The 22,943-nt window shown below is 47.6% G+C and overlaps 1 protein-coding gene across 3 annotated transcripts in view; it reads right to left on the bottom strand.

Moving 5' to 3' along the window:
• TBX4 (T-box transcription factor 4) overlaps window positions 1–22,943 on the bottom strand; it is a 35,183-nt gene that overhangs the window by 4,168 nt on the left and 8,072 nt on the right. For all 3 annotated transcript variants that reach the window (XR_005628858.1, XM_039721004.1, XM_039721005.1), the window contains exons 4-8: window positions 16,269–16,388; window positions 14,515–14,662; window positions 3,839–3,991; window positions 1,267–1,355; window positions 707–948 (exon numbers count right to left, since the gene is read on the bottom strand). Coding sequence is in view for 2 of the 3 variants with exons in the window: in XM_039721004.1 (XP_039576938.1) it covers window positions 707–948; window positions 1,267–1,355; window positions 3,839–3,991; window positions 14,515–14,662; window positions 16,269–16,388 (752 nt within the window). In the remaining variant the exon portion in view is untranslated. The remainder of the gene's footprint in view (window positions 1–706; window positions 949–1,266; window positions 1,356–3,838; window positions 3,992–14,514; window positions 14,663–16,268; window positions 16,389–22,943) is intronic.

The raw sequence follows: 22,943 nt of genomic DNA on the forward strand, positions 1-22,943 counted from the left end.
TTCTCTGGATGAATTAGTGAATTCATCTGCACATTAAACATCTGCTAAAATTACACATTTGCCTTGCAGCCCTCATTACTGGTGCTGTTAGATTCTTCATTTAGCCATGATCAGAGGATTCTCCCAGCTTAAATAAATTAGCAGGCAGTGAGACATGCAAATAGAAGGATTTTTTTCTTCTGTGCAAAATTTTTCCATTTAACTTAAAACATGCCATGATCTCATCTGATGCTGGACTAAAAGGAAGAGAATGCAGTCACAGCTCACTTAAATTTGAGAATTAGTGGATGAGAGGAAAGGGCTGCTCATACCAAGCTCCCACAGTCCCACTGGCCTGCAGACATTGAGGGAATTGCTCATGGCTTTGCCTTGGAAAGTGTAGAATTTTGGTAATGCTAATGGCCTCCTGCAAGCAATTTTGAATTCAGCTGATCCTAACAATGGATCATTTTCCGCTGAAGCTCTGTGCCATTTGAATTACACATTCTAATTAATTGTTTCAGCTCTGTCTCAGAGTCTGAATTTACCTTCTATGGAACAAACCCACTAAAAATTGCTCCAAACAGCAGCTTTTGCCTCCTGACCTCCAAAACCCTCAGTCACAGCAGTATTTTTGAAGATCAAGACCCAAGAGACCAATCCAAACCAAACTCATGGTCTCAGGTTGATTTTCTATTATATTTTTATAACTGTGAACTCGAGTTACCTCTTCTTTTTAGACAATGGTAGAAGAGCCCTGAATCTCTCTGTGCTGTGAAGGTGTTGAGTGGCAGATCTTGAGTATCTGAAGCTGCAAACTGCATGTGAGCACCATTCTCATACTGGTAATGCTGCAGGCTCTGGTGGTTCCCATGGAGAGGGTTAACATCTGGCTTTGCTGACAGCTGGCCATGACTGGACACCAACCTCTGCCTCATGATGCTTTTGGAAATGACTGGATATTCTTTGCTAAAAGAGGTGAGAAGAATGAAGGCTTGTTAGTCAGTGATCAGCATCATCAGAATTTCATCAGCAGGGTGAGGAAATCTTGGTTTGGCTCCCCCAGAGCAGCTCCAGCCAGTGACTTCAGCACCCTTTGCTTCAGAGGATGAACTCGCCGCGCTGCTCTGGGCGTGGGCAAGGCTGGCAGCACGGGGTGGCAGCAGGGCCTTCGGAGGGTATCAGTGCCATTCGGGCACCAGCAACACTCTGGCACCTTCAGCTGCTTCTGCCAAGAGCTGCAGCCCGTGAGGGTGAGGAGGAGGAGGAGGAGGAGGAGGGAGGTACCTTTGGAGCCGTGCCACGCGCAGGTCGCTGTCGTCGCTGCCCCGGAAGCCCTTGGCAAAGGGGTTGTTCTCAATTTTCAGCTGGGTTATCTTGAAAAGAACAAAACCAAGAATAAAGTGTTTGAAAGCAAATCAGAGCAGAAGTGCAGCAGCAGCAGGGCTGAGCTGCTGGGTCTCAAGGGGCCCAGTCCTGGTGACCCCTGTGAAATGCAGGGTCTGGGTCTTATTCTAAGCCCTCTGTTCTTTTTCTGGACTCCTGATAGAGAGAATTTATTTGTCTGAATTAAAAGGTTTCCTCTGTTTCCATGTTAGAGAGCCCTGCTTGTCATGGTGTGGCTCTCCCTAATTTCCACTACAATTTAACACACCTTTATGGCCACCATTCAGGCATTTTAACTCTGAAAATCACAACCCAAACACTCTTTTATCCCTGCACAGCCCCTCTCCCTGCTCTGAGCCCCCTGCATCCCATTTTAAGGCTGAGGAGAGCAGCCAGTTCTGCTTTGGGATGGTTTTCCAGAGCGTTGCTGTTACTAACAAATGCACTTTTTAGCAATGTTGAAAAATATCCTTTACCAAAAAAACTCCTGAGAGCACAGCTGGCCGCTATCAGTGCTGCAGGGGAAGGTGGTGACATGTGAATTTAAGCAGCCTCCAGGGCTCAAACTCTTCCAGGGAAGCTCAAGCAGCTGATGAACCACAAGAAGAGTAGGACCCTTCCAAACCCACAGCCTGACAGCAGGTTTGTACATCTTAATTTCATTTTGTTATTTAGCGATCGTGGTTTTCCTCTGACGTGAGCAGGATCAGGGCTTCAGTCCCTCCTCGTCACCTGGGCCTGGCCTCATCCAGCCCACGAGGGGATTTGGGGGATCACACACCTTCCTCCCTGACCTGTGCCCAGGGGTAACCTCTATCCTCTTTTTTTTCTTTAGGAATACAATTATTTACAGCCACACTTCTTGCTAGCAGGAGATTTCTGAGCTAAATATAGTTCAGCAGTTTGTTTTTCTTCTAAAAGAAACCCAGACCAGGTTTTTCATTGTTGATGCTTAAGAGAATAAATAAAACCATTCAGGTATTCCTCCGAGGTTGAGATTTTCTCCAGACCACACTGAGGTTCTGGAGAGGTCCTGAGGTCCTTCTGCCTGCTGTCACTTCTGCAGGTCCCTGTGTCCCCTGCTCAGGGCAGTGTCCATCCCCCCCTCCTGCAGACCCCAGAGGCTCCTCACAGGATCTTCACTAAAGAATTTGGGCTCATCTGGGACATTTTCCCTAAATCTGTCAGGTGCTCCCTGTGCTGCCCCCCAGCCACAAACCCCCAGCACAGCTGGGCAGCAGTGACAGTGCAAGTGTGGAGTTCCTGGAGCACTCTGGGAACTTTAGGGATGAAAGGCACCATTGACAGCAGCCATTTTAAATATGTATTAAATATAAGCTCTTTTGAGTCTTTTTGGTTAACCATGTTTGGGCAATTGGTCATTTTACATCAAGAGCTACAACTTTTCTGCCTTCAGTGTCCTAATGGGCCTTTCCCCCACCCTGCCTGACCATACCACATCCATGCTCCTGCTCTGAGTCTCTTTACTGGCTCACTAATTGCAGCATTTTTGCAAGCACTCCGTGCTTCCAGCATCAAAGGGCACACAGGCATCCTGCTTGGGAGGAAAAGCTCTGGTCAGGTTATTGGGGAGGAAGAATTTCACACTTGTTCCTGTTCCTGCAGGATTTTCCTGTGAATGTGTAGGAAAGGAACTGGTACAGTTACACATGGCAGATTTCACACTCAGGGTGACAGGACCTGACTCTGCACCTTCAGTTATGAATCTTGATGCCCTTTAAAAATTCCAATTAAATTATTAATTATTCCTCAAACAGCTATTGGACTTTGCCATTAGGAAAATGCCCGGGAGCAGGAGCTTGTGCACAGGCAGAGCAGTAGCAGGAAAGAATCTGAAGCCTTTCCATGCCCTGCTGTCATCCTCCCCTGTCCCTTCCCTGCTGAGGTGACACAGGGAGGTGACAATTTCCTGTCCCACTGCTGTCAGTCCTGCTGGGGTCCAGCTGAGGCAGAACTCTGCCCACTGCACAGGTAACACCACGCTCACACCCCAAAGCAGCCCCAGAGCACACAGGTGCCCTGACACCCAGCCAGAGCACAGAACTGCCCCTCTGTACCCCAAAGTCCCCTCCCCAGAGCCCCAGCCCCTGCTGTCCCCACGTGAAACCGCAGGGGCAGCTCCGAGTTCCGTTTTTATGGTTACATTCCTCATCTGTCTCACTAAACACACATTCTGTAATTACTGCTCACTGCAGATTTATGGGCAAGCTTTACTGCTCATTATTCCATGTGCTTTGCTGTTTGAATGACAGCACAGCGAGTCAGGGCAGCCCAGGCTTTGCCAAAATATTGTTACCAGCAGCATCCCTGCTCCTGCAGAGCTGCACCCCGGCTCATCCCTCCCGCTTACAGCCAGGACACAAACTTGTCTTTTAAACCAGCAGAACAGGGAGATTCTCTGACAAAGTTCCTGGCCAGAAATAAAGCACTTGTAGCCCCAAAAGCTGCCTACCTTGTGGTTCTGGTAGGAGGTGACAGAGATGAAGGAGGTCTCTGGGAAGACGTGGGTGCAGAAAGCCGTGTTCTTGGAGCCGAAGGCGTTGTTCTCGTCCGCCTTCACAATGTGCAGCCGCGGCTGGTACTTGTGCATTGAATTAAGGATGATCTGGAAAACAATTGATGCCAAAGTGAGAAATCCTTTCAAAAAAGAAACGAGTCAAGCCACGGCTGTTGGAGACTTTGCAGCAGGACCCAAAGCTCGGCAGAGCTCAGCTTTAGCTTCGCTTGTGAGTTAGAAAGGAAAATTGACATTCTAGAAACGCACATGGACCAAGGCACAGAAGGTTTCTGCAGCTCTGGCAAGCAGAGCTGAACTTAAAGCTTTCCTGGTAAACCCTCATTTTCCATTGCTATTGGATAGAATCGGTCTGGGTGGAAAAATGTCATAATTTTTTTTCCCCCAGCTCACGCCGAAGCTGTACAATATATAATTCACCAGCAGCCTGGCCTGTAAAGACTCCTAATAAATGCTTTACTGAGCTGAAAAATACACAGTTTAGCAGAGGAAAAAAAAAAACCAGCACAGAAACCACAGGGGAAAAAAAGCTAGAAAGCTATTTTTCTTTTATCTGCTGGTAAAAAAAAAATTAAAAAAAGAAAATTAAAAAAACTACAAAGCAGCAGCTTGGTTTTTCTGCTGTTTGTGGAGTGGCTGAGTGTGGGTGGCTGGTCCAGGCACCTCTCCCCTCCTCGAGCCTTGGCCAGGGAAAGGCAGGACCAGCCCCAGCCAAGGGATCTTTCTGGAGGGTGCCAGGGGGGCTGGGGAGGGGCTGGGGGCCAGCAGGGAGCACAGCCTGGCTCCAGGAAAGGGTTTTTGGAGCTTTTTGGGCTGAGAGAGGCTGCCCAGGCTCATCCCACTGCAGCACTGAGGTTCCACACAGCAGGGATGTGCCCAGACACTGCAGAAGAAAATGGCTTCGAGAAATGGAATTTCTTTTAAGAAGTGGGATGGTTTTAAGAAAAACCTTTATTCCTTTCACTGGGCAAAGAAGAAACACTGCTGCCTTGTTTTCTTAGCATGGTCCTGTCCAATCTCCTCCTGCTCCCAAATGGGCTCCTGAGCCTGCCTGCTCCTGGGAGAGAGGGACTCCAGCCAGGCTGTCAGCCCTGGGGCGCCAAAGCCCAGGGCAGGGACAGGGACAGGGACAGGGAAAGGGACAGGGACAGGGACAGGAGGGGACACTGGCATGGCTGGCGTCTTCCACTGGTGGTGGATAAATGACTGGATGGAGGGATGGATGGATGGAGGGATGGATGATGGATGGATGTGCACACTGCAGCACACCAACATCAGCTCACACTAATTATGGTTTTAGCCAGTTTTAAATGAGAATTACCAAGAAGCAGAAGGTTTTTGCTCAGTGATTACTCTGTGTCCAGAAACCCTTTCTTCCCCATGACTGCCACGGCCAGGAGAGCTCAGAGCAGCAGCTCCAGGTGCTCCAGCCAGGATGGGAGGCAGAGCATGGAGCTCGTGCTCTCCAAACCCCCTCATCTGCTGCAGTCCCCCTGCCCACAGTAGCTGCTGCACTATGCACCACTTAAATGCAATTTTTACTGTTGACGTTTTCCAGACAACCCTCCCTGCTCCCCAAGAGAGAGAATGAGGAATTTTTGGCATTTTATCAGCTTTGCATCAAGCCTCTGAACCACTTTGTGGCTGTTGGTGTAGATCTGAGAGGGTCGGCTCAGGTTTGGGGCTGCAGCCTTTTCTCCCTTTCATGTATCAGCCACTCATAAAACAAAGTAACACCCAAGGGACAGGACTTTCCTGAAAGAAGGGACATTTCAATTTTCAGTAATTAAGAGCTGAGGCAATGCTGATAAATAATGGCTGTCTGGAGCAAAACTGGGGATTGCTGAGCTCTCCTCACTGTCTGTCCCACACTGCCCAGCACGGGTGGATTTTCCCCAGAGCTGGAGCAACTCAGCTTCAGGATGGAGAAAACAACTTTAAACTGAGCTTTCCAAAGGGAAAATGAGGAGCCCAAGTTTTGATACACCCTGCATGAACAGCCTGTGTTCCCCCTCCAAAGCAGGACCCACTGGGCTGTAATGACCCCTTTAAAAAGATAAATGAGTTTTTAATAACATCTTCAAAGTAATGAGCTCAAGCAATTTCCAAAATGAACAAATGAACTTCTTGGAGCCTGATAGAAGAACTCAGGAAAGGATTTCTGACAGATGCTCAGTGTTTCAGTTGTGGCTGCAGATCTGCCTGGAGTTTTATAACGAAAAAATCCCTAAATGGCCAAATTTTGCCACTGCATTTACAAGTTAGGGCATTTCTGTCCATTGCACAAAAAATTAATATTAGCTCACCTGTCTCAGTGTAATTCCTGTTGGAATTTGAGTGTGTGGCTCCCCACCAGATGCAGAGGGGATTTCCCACATTTTTTGGGAATCAGCAACCACTCTCTGTATAAAACCAGCATTTTACTCAAGAACAAGAACTCCTGCACAGAGGCTGTGTCTGCACACAAATCCCCCTCACCTGTGCTTGGTGTAATCCCTGTGCATTCAAAACCCTTACAAACCACCCCAAAAACAACCTTTAGCCACAAACACCGAGTCTGTGCAAAGTGAAATGCCAACAATTCGGGCTAAATAGTTTTCAAGGCTGCTTTGGAAAGCTAAAAATACACAAAACAAATGTAAATTCCACTCCAGTGACGAACATCAGTGGAAAGATTAGCTTCAAGAATTGTGTCAAAAATGAGAAGTATTTTAATAGATGGGACAGAGCACTGAGCAGTGATGTAGGAGCCCTTGGCCTCAAAGGTGATGTCAAAACAATAATTTTGTATTTTCCTGCACTTCCCTTGTTCCTGGGGAGATGAATTCAGACACTGTCACACTTATTTTGAAATTGTTTTTGTACAAGAAGGAGGCAGTTTGGGATAGGTTGGGACCCTCCTGGGCTGCACCAGGTGAGACCCAAAGAGCTCCTGGATATTTTGGGAAATGTTTTGCCCCTCTTGGCTGCTCCCCCAGCCCCTGGCACTGCCTTGGTGCTGGCAGAGAAGGCAGAGCACCCCAGGGTGATGTCACTGCCACCCCTCAGTGTCACTCGTGCAGCCCAGCCCCACAGTCCAATGGGAGCTTACACAAACATCCTTCCAATTTTTATTTCTATTTTCACTCCCCTGTCTCCCTCCTTTGTGCTGCTCACACACTTGCAGCTGGAACTTCAGCTCTTACTGCACTCAACTTCTTCATTTTGTTGGCATTCCCCAGCCAGCAAGAAATGTTAAAAGAAATGGTGTCATTTGCTCCTTTCATTTAATTTTACTTAGGAAAACAAACTCCTCTAAGTCCTAATCTCTCACACTGCTGAGTAATGTCAGCTCCAGGGCCTGAGTTTGCAGGATGGGACCCAGAGGCCACGAGCTGAGCTGGGGAAATGGTGCCACATTCCTTGTCACAAGGCAAACTCGCCTTGAAATCACCAGTAAAATGTATTTACTTTCATATGAAATTTGGGGAGTTGATTTAAGAGCTCCCTGTTTGGCCAAGGTATCAGATGTCAGATGATGCAGTGGTTGCTATGGCAACTCCCCTTTTTATATTGAATAGTAAATGGCCACGAAAAAGCCACATAATTTTATGGTTGCTCCCGGGGGATCACATAACTAATATAAAATCTTGCATTTTAATATATTTTCTGCTTCTTTCTTCCTTCCCTCTATTCTTTCAAAGTGAAAAAGCCTTTGAGCTGAGGCTGGCCCTGGTCCCACACTGGGACTCGGAGCTGGAGTGTGATGGCCCAGCACAAAAACCTGACAATCCAGTTTTCTGCATGGAAAAAAACGTGTTTTAATCAAGGAGGCTCTGCAGAATCATCTCAATTAATATTTTGAGCATTTGGTGGTATAAACAGCCCAGACTGAAGGGGTTTTTAGGAGTGAATGGTTTGGAGATGCTCCATCAGCACTGGAACTGACCCGGGATGTGTCCAGGGGATTTGGGATCACAGATCCCTTTTTTCCCTGCACCCACCCTGGGACACCTCACCCCAAAGCCAGCATGAAAATCACACCAACATTTGCAGTGGGAAAGGCCCCTGAGATCACCCAGCTCAACCAAATAAAACATTCTGTGCCCACAGGCTCTGCAGCAGCTGACGGTACTGCTCCGGTACTCCCTGGATCCCACGCTGTGGGTTTTCCCTCCCAGGGGAGGATTCCCCTCTCTCTGCCCCAAGGCAGGCACAGAGCAGGCTCTTCCCAGCCCTGGGTGCAGCCAGGGGCTCCTGCAGGGCTGCAGGGGAGCCTCCCAAATGCACACGTTTGCCCTGGCAATCAGCACGGAGGGGAAGAAAAGAAAAGCTGGAAAATCCTGGGAAAAGGTTCAACATGAGCTCAGAGAAAAGTTCCTTAGGAGGTGGCCAAAGTTTCTGGGTTTGCTCTCCCCTCAGCTGGAATTCACTGGGACACAGCTTGGGGTGATTCCACCCCTGCTCTGCCACGGGAGGTTTTGGGGTGTGACCCCCCGGGTGACCCCTGCTGTCACCTCTGCCCTGCCCCGCTCCAGGCTGGCTCCCTCTGCAATCCCGGCCGTTTCAGGAGTGACTCCAGCTCAGCTGTACCAAAACCTGCTGCATTTGACTCACACAGACCAGCGATGTGACAACAAAAAGATTGAACAGAGAGAAGTAAATCTTCTTTTCAACCACCAGGTCATGGGCCTCTTCTGCCCAGGACTGAAATGGAAACCCTGGACCCATCCCTCCCTGTGGAGCACACACCATCCCAGGGCCACACAGCTCTGCTCTTTTTTGTCTTTCTGCAAACAATGTAAAACTTCACTTTGTCATTTATTTGGGTGCCATTATTGCTCTGGTTTCCTAAAATGAATGGGTACAAAAAAAATAAAGAAAAGAAAAGGAAAAGAATCTTTTCATGGATATTCTTTCAGCAGAAGGCTTAGTGATGCTCTGAAAAAATTGTCTGCAAATTTAGGGGTGGGCAAAAGGGTTTAAATGGATTGGTAAAAAAGGTGGTTTGGTAGTGGGGGAGATTACATATAAATAAATATAAATATAAATATAAATATAAATATAAATATAAATATAAATATAAATATAAATAGAAATAGAAATAGAAATAGAAATAGAAATAGAAATAGAAATAGAAATTAATGCCATATATAAGAAAGAAATAGAAATAGAAATATTTATATTTATATTTATATTTATATTTATATTTATATTTATATTTATATTTATATTTATATTTATAAACCCCCAAATGTTATACATTAAAATACAGGAAATTTTTAGCTGAAGATGGCTCTGAGCAGGACAAGAGGGCTGAGGCTGTGTCCTCTCCCCCATCCCTCCCTCCCTCCCTCCCTCCCTCTGGAGATCCCAGTGCCCGGGATGCCATATATAAGAAATAATATAGATTATATTATCTATTTTTATATTTATATAGATATACATATATTTCTATTATATTTATATTTATATTTATATTTATATTTATATTTATATTTATATTTATATTTATATTTATATTTATATTTATATTTATAAACCCCCAAATGTTATACATTAAAATACAGGAAATTTTTAGCTGAAGATGGCTCTGAGCAGGACAAGAGGGCTGAGGCTGTGTCCTCTCCCCCATCCCTCCCTCCCTCCCTCCCTCCCTCTGGAGATCCCAGTGCCCGGGGTGGGGAAGCTGCTTCCAAGGCAGCACATAAAACCTCCCACCAGCACCCGAGAGGAAACTGCTTGGCCACAAGTCATAAAGCAAACAAATAAAAAAAAATTATGAATCAAAATTAGGGTTTTGCAAGATTAGCAGGACGTGGAGCTAATTAAAAGTGCCTGAGTGCGTCTGACGGGCACAGGCAGAAAAAAGCTGATTTAATTAATAGAAAAATGAAAAGGAAACCCCAGGACTAGGGGAAAAATTAAGGCTTTCAGTGATAATCAAATAAAACCAAGTGTGCAAATATTAAATCTGAAGAGAAATAACAAACTCATCAGCATTAATGAGTGAAGCCAGTAAACAGCAGATTTGGGTCAAGGAAAACAGGAATATCACTTCAGATGCTGTCATGAGTGACAGGCCATCTATAATACCCTGTAGTTGGTTGGTTACATCCCAGAAACTAAAATAAAGCTTTCTTTTAAAAGCAGACAAAGTAATTATGGCAATTAAAAGGCACCAGCAGCAGCCCAGGAGTGAGGTAGGTGCAGAGTTTGTAACACAACCAAGCTCAGCAATGCTGAGTTGGGGAGGATTAAATTAAATATCTACTTTTATTTGTCACAACCTCCACTTCTATTCTCCATTTATTACTTGCCTCCTTTGCTTATTTGCTTGTTTCTCTGCAGGAATACCTTTCTATATTCTAGAATGTATTTATATATTCTTTATATTCCCATTTTTTCATTTCCAATCGATCTGGTCCCAGTCAGAACCTCTCAAGAATACTGATGTGATGCTCTTGCCCTTTCCTGGCTGCAGGAGCTGAGTCCCCTGGCAGAGAGGTTTCATTTCAGAGGAGTCACTGAAAACAGAGCACAACAGCAGCACAAACCCCTCCTGGGATGCTCTCACTCCTCTCCCATTTTCCAGCGCTGCCCTGGTGTGACTCTGAGTGCTCAAAACCAGGCCTGGGGTAAGGCTGGAATGTTTTCTCCCATCCTTAACTCTGGGTACTGCAGATCTCATTCCTCAGTCCTCAGGAGAAGGGTCCTGGGCTCCTGAGCTGCCAGCAAGTCTGGAGCCACCACTGTGGTCAGTCCTCTGGCCAGAGCCCAAAAGGGCTCCCCACACCCAGCCCCAGTGCCCAAAGGGCTCCCCACACCCAGCCCCAGAGCCCAAAAGGCTCCCACACCCAGCCCCAGTGCCCAAAAGGGCTCCCCACACCCAGCCCCAGTGCCCAAAGGGCTCCCACACCCAGCCCCAGAGCCCAAAAGGCTCCCACGCCCTCCCTGCAGCCCCAGTGCCCAAAAGGCTTCCCATACCCATTCCCAGTGCCCAAAAGGCTCCCACACCCAGCCCCAGAGCCCAAAAGGCTCCCACACCCAGCCCCAGAGCCCAAAAGGCTCCCATGCCCTCCCTGCAGCCCCAGTGCAGCTCTGAGCCATCCCCTCGTGGTCCCTCAGCAGCCTCACACCCCCTGAGCACCCCTCACCTGCCAGGGCAGGAGCTGACCCACACCAGGACAATCCCATGGGCCCCTTCCACCCCACTGTTTATGGACTTTAAACCTCTGGAGAGAGTGGAATTCCCTTCCTGGGGATTTATCATGTGCAGACACACACTGCTGTTTCCCCATACTGCCCTGAATCAGCTTTCTAAAGAAATACAGGTGCTGTGTTCCCCTGTCCAACAGAGAGGGGATTTTTGTGCCTCCTCTGCAGCTGAGATTAGCACAAAATAACCTGGAGTGATGGAGTCACTCCCATTTTCCACCAGGTATTTCCCAGACAGCATACTCTGGGAATGGGTAAGGGATGTGCCATCTTTGCTGGTACTTACAAGATTATTTTCACCTCTGCAAATGCCCTGTTCAGAGAGCAAAGCACCAGCCCTGCCAGAATCCCTGGTGCTCAGAATCACTCACCAGCCCCACGTAAATCAGAGGCTCTATCAGGTTGATTATCTCTGCATGTAATGCTTTGAAAATACATAAATTCAGATTTCACTCTAAGCAGAGGTGGCTTACAGTGCTTTCTTTGGGATCAGATAGACCTCACTGTAGCTAAACATTACAGTGGCTGCTGATTTCTTAATCCATTTCCAACATGAACGTTCCTCAGTTGTTAAGCCTGGTGTGAAAGAAGCCTTTCATGGATGAAAAATCCCCCCGGAGCAAAATATACAGCCCACAGTTTTCAGGCTGTGCTGTGTGAGCTGGGCACAGGCTTACCTGCCACAAAACCTGCTCAGCCACAGATTACAGAGCTCTGAATTTGTTCTGATATAAAACCTGCTCAGTTTTACATGTCTGCATTGACAAATGCCTCCCATGCCTCTGACTGTAACTAATAATTTACCACAACAGATAACAGCCAGGGCAAGCAGGAGTGAGGTTTGTGAGGCTGCAGAGAAGGGGCTGGCTGTCAGAGAGTGAGGATTTCCCACATCCCCAGCATGGTAAATAATCTCCAGTCTAATTCCATGGATTGCAGCAAGGCTTCAACTCCACAGTTTATTAATTAAGATGTTTATCTTACTTACTTTAAGCCTCAAATGTGCCTCCACTTCTCATAATCTCCATGGGGCTGCTCATCCCTGATATTAAGCAGCTATTTCAGTGCACAGTCAGCCGTGGATGGATAAATGGGTTCATTTCTGATGGAATCATGTGAAATTTCTGCTGCCTGTCTCTCAGGTGAGATCCCTGGCTCAGAGGAGCCGTGGAGGGATGGGGACACCGCAGAGGCTGAGGCTGCCAGGGTGGGTGACCCAGCTCAGCTCTGCCCGGGCTGCTGCCCACACACCCAAAAATGCCCCAGCCAAGGCTGCAGAAATCCTCACTCCACGTGGTTTTGAGGTTTGGAGGAAATCAAAGACAAAAGGAAAGGCAGGCAGGCTCCGCTGGCGCACGGGAAGGCAAACAAACCCTGTGGCTTTCCTGACTTGTTTTTTTAGGGAGCTTTAAGAAAGTGTTTGCAGTCACTGGGAACAAATTCCTAGAAATGAGAAGCTGTTATTATTCCTAACGTAATGCCTTCGTGGGACAGGCCCTGCAGGAGCAGAACTGAGCCTGAGCTGGTGGGAGCCTTTCCCTGTCCTGCTGCAGAGCCCAGCTCTCCATGTGCACCACCACAAAAAGTGGAGCACCACATCTCTAAAGCAGATTATGAATTTAGAATCCTAACGAGGAGCTGGCTGAGGGTGGGTTCAGTGCCATTTAGCCAGGCAGGTTGTCAGTGCCTGAACAGAGCAGCAAACCAGGCACTTTAAAACAGATTATTTCAGGCATTTTCCCATTAATGTGAGAGGGAAGGTGCTGGGCTGTGAGGGCACTGAGCAGGGCTCATCTGGAGCCACAGCATGGTGGATATCACCCCAAAACCCAAACCACTGTCTCAGTAGGGAAAAGACAAGCAGGCTGTTCATTGGAAAGGAGAAGGGAGGGGGGGGTTAAAATCTGCCCTGTTAAAATGCAGTGCTAAAATCTCAGTTAAAAAATGACAAAGTCAGGAAAAGCAAACGTTTAAAGTTGCAAAACCAACACGGCACATCCTGTTTGTTTTACAGCCACATCGCACATCCTGCATGTTTTATGGTTTACATTTTACAGCATAAACAGTCGTATATTAAACTGCAGAGTTAACCAAGAGGAAAACACAGAGTGAAAAAATGCCACGTGCAAAGGCAGCGGCCCGGGATGGCTGTGGCAGCCAAACGGTGGCAGGGGTGTCACTGGTGCTGACACAGCCCTGACACAGTCGTTTCATTTCATTTCATTTCCGTGGTGCTTCCCCCCTTCAGGGGAGCAGAGATGGGCTGTGATTAATAGCAGCAGCATTAAAGGGTGCCGGGGAGCCTTTGAAGCTCACACATGTCTCAGTGGGGTCAGTAGGGTGGGGAGGGGGTCAGGGCCCAGCACGGGGCTGGGTTATCACCGAGTCCCTGTCAGGGCCCGGCTTTTGGAGGCTCAAAATCCACAAAAAAATTATAAACACGGGCAAAATTTCTGAATTTTTAGCAGTGTTTTAAGCTGGTGGGGTGTTCCTGCCTCTGGAGTCAACCCTCTAAAGCTCCAGCTGATTTAGCTGTGCCAGCATCACACTTATCACACTTTCTGGACAGCTTTGGGAGGCATCAGGACACTGGCTCCAAGTGAAAAGCTGCTCTTTAGAGGCTGGGTGCACAGTCATTTTAAACAAAACAGATACATCCCTTCCCACTCTGCACCCTTCTCACAGCCTCCCTGGCCCTCCAAACTGCTGCTGCTTAAAACACCATCAGGTTAAACCCCACATTTGATGACACAAATTAGATTCTCTTACCTTTGGTACAAGGAGGAGCTGATGGCACTAAACCTAGAAGGGTTTTAACCTCTCTCTTCCCTTCCTCTCACCAAGGATGGTTTATTTTCACATGACTTTCAGCTCAAATTGTGCAGACCAGACAGGTCTGTGTTTTTATATGCAGTATCTGAGCACTCACTCTCCTGACAGGCTGCCAGGGCCCTTGGTCTGAGTTATTAAATGCACTGGGGCAGATAACTGTGTGCTCCCCACCTCTGCATTCCCAATACACATGAATCCAAATTTTCCAAATAAAATACTTCATCTTTTTTAGGGCTGCCAAAGCCAGCTTGGAAAATCAGCAGTTTATGCAACCAGCTTCTGTGAGCTGCATGTACCACGTGCCAGGCTGAAAATCCCACAGTGCTGCCCAGAAAGTTCCTGGGCAGAAAAGAAAACCTCAGTGGCATCTAGCAGGACACAACTGAGCCAGTCATGGCTGTGTTTCCAAGAGCAGGGGAAGCATACAGACCCCTTCCCTTTGCTTTAAACACTCTCCCCAAACACAAAATAATGTACAATTTAATAATTATTAAATTAACGATTATTAACTGTGACATCCCAGACACAAACCCAGCATTGTGGGCCCACCTCCACCCGAAGCCCTTGCAGAACGTGTCTCTTACGTGTCCAAAGGGATCCAGGTGGTTGTTGGTGAGTTTGAGCTTCTGGAAGGACACCAGCTGCCTCATCCAGTGGGCTCCTGTGGCCGGGGAGTCGGGGTGCACGTACAGCCTGCCCGGCATGGCCGGCTCGGCCTTCCCAGCCACCATCCTGAGGACAGAGGGGACACATGCCATCACCCTGGCACACGGGAGAGCTTTTTGTCCTTGGACTCATCCCAGCGACCCTCCTGCCAGCCCTGGGGGGGGGAACTGGGATGAGGGGAGTCAGGGAGGCTCCTGCTGCTCATGGCGGGTTTTGGGATTCTTGTTTCAGCATCACAGGCTGGCAGGGTAACCCCATCCCTGCTCCCACACGGGATTTCCTTGGGGCAGTGTCCTCACATGGGCATTGTGGAGACACTTTTCAAGGAGGAAAACTTGTCTGGGTTTTTGGAAGAGCCTTCTGCAAAGGGAGATGGCCCTGCAGAGCAGAAAGTGCCCGTGGGCAGGAGCAGAACTGGGGTGGCTGCACCCTTCACAGGCAGGCAGGGCTCCCTCAGCCTGCCCCAGTGGGAAGGGGCTGCCTCCCACTCTGGCCCAGCACCCTTCTGCAGCTCCCCTTGCCCCACACCACCATGGACACCAGGCCCAGCCATGAGACATCATTTAATGGCAACGCCCTCATTACTCCACATTGTTCTCCTCTTATAAAACCCCAATAAAAGCAATATTACCAAAAACAACAGAAACTTTCCAGCAGCAATAAAAGGAAAAGGGGAAACAGCTCTAGGGCTGGCAAAAACTAAATTAAACAGGGTTCAGGACTATCCATCATCTCGTGTTTAATGTCTGAAAGACACAAAGTGGCCACCGTGGTGCAGAGCCCCTCAGTCCACTCCTCTTACCCAGCGGCGTTCCGGGACAAAAGCACACGGAAAAGGGAATTTTTTTAAAAAACTGGAGCAGCCCTAATGTGCAAGTAAATAATTTCTGCTTTCTGGGATGTCACTGAGCTCGTTCCCTGTGAAATTTTCCATTGCTTTTCAGCAGGCAGCAGCCAGGGGAAGGGTTTGGGGAAACCACAGCGAATAGTGGCACTGAGGGAGGCTGCCGGGCATTTTGTGGGGGGAAATCAAAAGAGAAAACAACACGTTTCCTTTGTCAGAGAGCAAAAATCCCAGCTGCCTCTCGGGTAAGTAGCTCTGCTTGGAAAGGCAAAGGGAAGAATAACAGAAGAGAATCAGGGCTCTGAGTGAACCACCCCATATTTCGCTTTATAGCTGCTCTCCTAAAAGCAAAATATTACTGTGGAAGAAAGGAATTTAAAACTTTTCTTGAGTCACATAGAAACCTGATTTTGAGGGCCAAAATGGACCATTAGATCATCCTGTCCAGCCTCTGGTACAAGGCAGGCTGTGGCTTTACCCTCCTACACTGCACATGGCCAGATAACCCGTGCTTGGCCTAAAGCACCTTCTCCAAGAAAACTCCCCAGCCTGGAACACTTTGGGATGGACAAGTCACCACCCCCAGCAGCACTTTTTTCCAGCAGTTAACCACCCAGCCTGTTAATAATATTTCATTTTATATTTGCCTGGTTTAAACTTGCAGCCCTGGCTCTTGTGTCCATCACCGCTCCAGCAAAGAGAGCTCTGGGATGTTGGCATCCCTCCCATGGGAAGGTGTTTCTGTTGGTTTCTAAGTTTGCACAACAAATGGCTGATCCAATTGCAAATTTCCTATGGAAAAGCAGGCAAACAGAAGTGTTGTCTTACCATTTGTTGTCACAGAATTTGTAGCGGTGGTCGTCAGCCGGGACGATGTCGATCAACAAAATGTACTTGGTCTTGGGGTTCATCCCAGTCACCTTGACCTTGTAACTGGGAAACATCCTCCTTAGGGAAAGCAGAGGGTTACCACGTTAGGAGGGATGGAGCACTGGAACTGATGGACACTTGGAGGAGCCCAAAAAGCAGATCCACCATCAGAGGGATTCATGCCAGGACATTGTTGGTTCTTGTTCACACCTGAATTAAATTCTCTCTTTCCAGAGTGTGTCAGTGCAAAAGTGGGCACAAATTTTGATAAGGGTATAGGGAGGGGGGCTATGGGTCAGTGCCAGGAAAAGGAGGGTGCAGAGAGAGGTACAGAGGGGGTCAACACATCCCTGTTTGTGGGAGGCTTGGACAAGGAGCCCTCACTTCTACAGGAGGCTCTACCTGGCTTATGGCAGCACCAAAATTGCAGATTTCTTGCTGCTGTGGAAGTGTTTGAAAAGTCAGGAGACCTGACTACATTTCAGAGGAAACCAAGCACGGGCTTTGTCATCCACACAATCCCAACATCCACCAGGTCCCATCTCTACGCCTGTGTTCCCTCCAACAAACTGAGAGCTGAGGATCAGTAAAGCCTGGGGGAGATGAAGGGTTAAACCCTGTGGTGGTGCAGACAGGCTCCTCTGGCCTTCCTGGGTTTCCCAAATTCACAGCACACCCTTAAACCTTGCTGGAGTATGGAGCATGGCAGAGCTTCCCACCAAAACATGCCTGTCCCACTGGCTGCAGCAACCAACAGCAAACTAGAGCATCCCATAAACCAGTGCATCACCAGAGAACATTTACATCCCTAAAGACTCTTTGTGATATTAAATAATACCTTTTATGAAGCTATGTGGCTGTGAAAACAGCAGATCCCACCCCAGTCCAGCCTTGCAATCCAAAGGAGAGGGCCCTAATGGATCCTGACACTGCCATGGGCTTCCCAGTCCCTGGAGGCCGTGTCAGCAGCCAGGATTTGCAGGATTAGGCACTTCACATCCTCAGAATAACTATTTTCTTGGCTCCATCCTCGCCACCTCCTCCTCATCCAGTAAAAACAGCCGAGTCAATAGAGCAAACTGGCTCACCACAGCCCTCCAGGCAGGACACAAAGTTCTCCTTCCCTCGGCACAGGCGATGGAGGATGAGAATTGCCACATCCTGGACTCGTTCTAATTACGTGAATTAAGATGGGCCCAAATCCTGATGTCATTTCTCCATCAGACATCAAGGCCACTTTGTCCCCCCACTTTATCCCTCTTTTCCTGAGCTGGTCCAAGTCTGCAGCACCATTTTGTTGCTGCTTGGGGAGAAGGCAACAAAATGGGCCCTGTTCAAAATCGTTTCAATTGACTCTTTTAAGCGCCCTGCATAAATTCCAGATGTTTACCATGTAATTAGCCTGGACTAAAAAGGGGTGGTTTAGCAATGTCCCTCTTTGATTTTCATTCATAAACTCTGCACTCCTCTTAACCTTCTCCTCCTACAGGTAAGCACCTGGGTAAATACAGTGGGACATTTCAATTTGTGAATACACAGCCCAATTCACACATTGAAAAAAATTGTATAAGGAATCCAATCTGAATGCCAAGATTCTTTTTTAAATTAGGCCTTAAAATGGCATTTTAAAATGAAACAAAAAAAATTAAAAAAAAGAGGATAAAATTATTAAAAAACATAAATGAAATGAACACAATTTGACAGTGTCATACCTGCACTGGGGATTTTATAACACTGAGCTTCTGAATTTCTTTTTCCCTCAATCATTTCATTTACTGTAGAACATCCAAGCTGCTAAAGTAGCTGAACTGATATATTGTAAATGTTAAGTGCTTTTTTAATGGCATTTAAAATTAAGCTTCAGCATATGGAGTTCATATAGCATGGACATGCCTGAGTTTATAATGTTCTTTAGTATAGCCCTCTAAAATAAATACAAAGAGCCAAAGTACTACTATAATATATACAGCTGAAATTCTTTAAGGATAACAAATGGGGACTCACATCTGATTGAAGGTGTTGCTTAACTTGCAAACCACTCACTATCTCGCAGTGGTAGCATTGTGCTCAGCAGTCCACAGACCCAGCTACAACCAAGTTTGCCAACTCTCCACATTCTTTTCCAGGAAAACATGGGTAGATTTTAGTAATTTGGCTGTGCATGGACATTTCATCATTATTATTAGCTGCTGCATTTTGGCCTTAAAGAAAAAATATGCGACTAATGTGCTGTCCAGGGACTTGTCAGTTTAATTTTCTTAATGAAAACATATTTCTCAACCCCTTGGCAGAGGCTCGTTTAGTAAATATCTCCGCGGTATGATACAAACATGGGTTGTGCATCTCTGATGGGAAGGCATGACAAACCCGAGAGCTGGGGCCAAGGAAATGCAGTCATAGAGATTGAATTAAAAAGAAAAAAAAAAAAAAATCAAGAGACAGCACCTCATATCATGTCCTGGCCCTTTTTAAATGTCCCACTTGAAAGAAGGGAGCAGAAACCCACGGTGGAGCTGCACCAGCCCTGCCTGGGAGCGAGGCCATGCCTACAGTGGCTCTATAGAGCTCCTGTCAGGCCTGGGAAGGGGCCAAAAACCTGCCTGCTTGCCCAAATTTACTACAGGTCAATGGAGCTACTCAGAGGCACGAGGAGCTGCAGTGAGCAGCCCCTTTGCACAGGCAGCCCCTCTGGCAGCCGGGCCAGGCAGGAGCTGGGGCGGATGGGCGGCTCCGCCGAGGATGCTCGGCCCGGCCAGCTCCTGCACAATAGGTTGCTTCATCATCCATTGCTCGGGGACCAGCAGAGGCACAAGAATCACCCAGTGCTGCAATAAAACTTGCCAAAGTCTTGCCAAGCTCTGGGAAAGCTCAGGCTGGCTTTGGTGGGAGGTCTAAAGCAAGATGCAGGCAGATCCGTTTTATCCACCCTCCTTCCCACAGGGCTCCAAACTGGGGGAGAGCATTGCTGTGCAGAAATTGGGGACAAAAACTGGGAATTTGGGGCTTCCTGGGGAGCGTGTGCAAGCAGGTGATATCTGATCCTCAGGGCACCTCCTGTGCCAAGGGCAGCTGCAGCCCTGCCTGGGCAAATGGGGCAGCTCGGTGAGGTTCAGTGGTGGGCACAAGTGCAGCACAGCAACACTCAGGTCTGGTGAAGTTTGAGCCACCAACACTCAGGAAATTAATTGCAGCAATTCCTCGCTCATCACCTGTTGTTCAGACCCAAAACCTGTTTGGACACAGTGTCCATGGGCTGCAGCAAATGCCCTGAATGTGCCAATGACAACACCACCCCTGGAGTGGGGATGTCCAGCACTGGACCTATTTCCTCCCAATTTATACTCCTTCTTTTGAAAGCCACACCAGGTGTGTGTCCAACCCAGTAGCACACCTTAGGTGGAGGCAGCAGGGCCACTCAGGGAGCAGGGCCCAGCAGCCACCAGCAGCCCCACAGCTGCCCTGCCCACCCAGGGACCAGCCACGAGCACCCGTGTGATGCACAAGGGACTCAGCACAGCCCCAACAGCCTCTTCTGCAAAACACCAAAATTGACAGCACTCCCATTTTAGGCACATTCAAACCCATTTCTCCCTCCCTCCAGCTCCAGCCAGAGCAGAAGGGGCCATCCAGGCTCCTCAGCCCTATCCTGAGGGTCTCATGTGCCCCTCAAAGCTCTCTGCTGGTTTAGTGGCTCTGCCAGGCACGTTCCTGTCCCACCCCTGCACTGGCAGGGACAAAGTGCTGCTGTGCCATGGCAGCAGCCCCTCACAAGGCAAAACTTAAAGGAGATTTTATGTTCACAGAAGAAAGACACCCTCAAAAAAAGCAACCAGGACACCCCATATGGCACTAAAATCCCACAGTCACTGGGTGATGCCCTGGGGAGGGCAGAGGGGCTGAGCCTGGCACTGGGGACTGGGCAGTGGGAGCAGGGTTGGCATCACCAGAGCTTGGCACCACACTGCCACAGCCCCAGCTAAACCCTTCCCTGCAGACGAAATGTAGCAAAAACAGTAAAAGCCAGGAAAATAAACAAGCAGCACAATTCCACAGGCCTCCCAAGCTTCAAAGATGATGTGCTAGTGAATTATTTGTTCTGATAATGAAGCAGTCACTGCTTAGCTAAGTTTATGCTAGGCACATTTTATCTCTACATGATATTCACAAATTGTTTTAAAATGAACTGTTAGAATAAGCATCTCTTGTTTATTTATTTATACTATTACTATCCAATCCCCTTAACCGTGGAGCAGTTGCTGACATGGAGCCAAAGCTTCTATTATTGTTCAAACAAAGTTTAATTGATGTGTAATTGGCTGGTTGGATTTGGAAGGGAGTGATAAGAGAAAAGCTTTGCTTTTCTTTGGGGCAGCAGTTCCCAGCCTTTCAGGCTCTCCAGGCTTGGCCTCTCTGTGGGCATCTCACGTGTGTTTTAATGCCCACATGAGCAGGTCTGGCTGATCCTGTGGGCATCTCACGTGTGTTTTAATGCCCACATGAGCAGGTCTGGCTGATCCTGTGGGCATCTCACGTGTGTTTTAATGCCCACATGAGCAGGTCTGGTTGATCCTGGAGAGATGGGTGGCTGCAAAACTCCCATGTCCAGCAAAATATTATTTTTTGGGCTGGGGATGGCAAACCAGAAAAGGGGAGAGAACCAAAGCTGATTGAAGGAGCTGAAATTTTCATCTGAACAATGACTGTGCTGTGCCACATTGAACATCAGCAACAAAGCCTCACCAGGATTGAACCTAACCTCCCTTTAGATGCCAACACCATTCCTGATGCCCCTATGGATGCATTAGCTGGGAAGGGATGTCTCTGACCAGAAAAGGGCAAGCAGGGAATTCAAACAGTATTTCCACAGAGAAAACTGCATGGAACCAGGAGCAACCCAAGCCATGCCCTCACCAAAGGCTGCCAGTGCCCTCTGAAGCCCACGGATTTACCTGGGTTGGTGCTCACTGCACGTCCCTGAGATGTGACTGGTCCTTCAGGTACTACTGAGTGCTTCCTTCTGTCTTTTCAGGGGGATAAAACATCCCCAAGCACTTTAGCAGCTCAGCAGCTGAAATTCTATTTTTTAAGACAATAAGACAAAGATTTCCAAAGAGAGACAGAGATTTTACAATCCTGGCTTTTGGGATGATCAAGTAAAGCAGTGACTGGAGTTTTGGAAGCTCCTGTGCTGTGCTGCCTGTGGCAGATGAGGTTGTTGTGCCACATTGAACATCAGCAACAAAGCCTCACCCCTCTCCTGCTCACCAGGATGGAACCTGACCTCCCTTTAGATGCCAACACCATTCCTGATGCCCCTATGGATGCATTAGCTGGGAAGGGATGTCTCTGACCAGAAAAGGGCAAGCAGGGAATTCAAACAGTATTTCCACAGAGAAAACTGCATGGAACCAGGAGCAACCCAAGCCATGCCCTCACCAAAGGCTGCCAGTGCCCTCTGAAGCCCACGGATTTACCTGGGTTGGTGCTCACTGCACGTCCCTGAGATGTGACTGGTCCTTCAGGTACTACTGAGTGCTTCCTTCTGTCTTTTCAGGGGGATAAAACATCCCCAAGCACTTTAGCAGCTCAGCAGCTGAAATTCTATTTTTTAAGACAATAAGACAAAGATTTCCAAAGAGAGACAGAGATTTTACAATCCTGGCTTTTGGGATGATCAAGTAAAGCAGTGACTGGAGTTTTGGAAGCTCCTGTGCTGTGCTGCCTGTGGCAGATGAGGTTGTGAAAGGATCAGGAAACAACTTCTCACTCAACATCTTGGCTAACAAGCCATGTCATGGCTGAGCAACCCCCTCCTGAGAACCTGCTGGGCATGCTGAGATGCCTCCAGCGATGCTTTCAGAACACCAGGGCAGGTGACACACCTGCATCCCTGATAACAACAAATGTGGCCCCAAATTCTGCTTGAGACTTGGCCATGGCTGCTTGAGGCTACTTCTCTTCATTGTGAGAAGGGAAAAGAATGGTGTGCAGAGGCTTCAAGAACTACGTCTCCATTCTGATGACCTTTCCTCATTTTTTTCTAATTTCCCTTCTTCTGACAAGTATTTCTTCCACTGACTTAACGCATCTTTAAAAAGAATATTCTCCAGGGCAGATTAAAACAAATTTGGGGATGTCAGCTGTTTCTTTTAGCCTTTTAAATGGCATTTCCTTTTTGATAGATTCTTGCTTTCAAAAAATACTTTAAAGAGATCAAAGAGTTTTTCAACAGGGTCCCATTTTCCCAGTGTATCCTAACCCTCAGTCCCTTATTTCTCTTATCACCCACGCCACTCCGTTATGACGCTCTGTATACAAAGTAAGAGCAGTTAACTTTGAAGTGCTGGATTAGCCCATGCCAGATCCTTGCCTCAGAATAACAAACAATACAGGTTCAACAGGAGTTCTCATCAGTAGTTCATTTTTCAGCCCCAAATTCACTGTCACTAACACAAGCAACATTGAACTCTCAGTCTATGGGCAGATAGCAGAGATTTATCTGGTGGCAGGACCATGACCTAGTGATGAGAAGGTCAGACAGTTAAGGGATTTTTATATTTTGGAATGGCGAGGTTGTATTTTTTCCTTCTGGCTAGCACATCTAATTTTTAAATAAAACATTGTTTCTCACAT

This window comes from Passer montanus, unplaced genomic scaffold, assembly GCF_014805655.1.
Source record: "Passer montanus isolate IOZ18808 unplaced genomic scaffold, ASM1480565v1 scaffold44, whole genome shotgun sequence".
Lineage (NCBI taxonomy): Eukaryota > Metazoa > Chordata > Aves > Passeriformes > Passeridae > Passer > Passer montanus.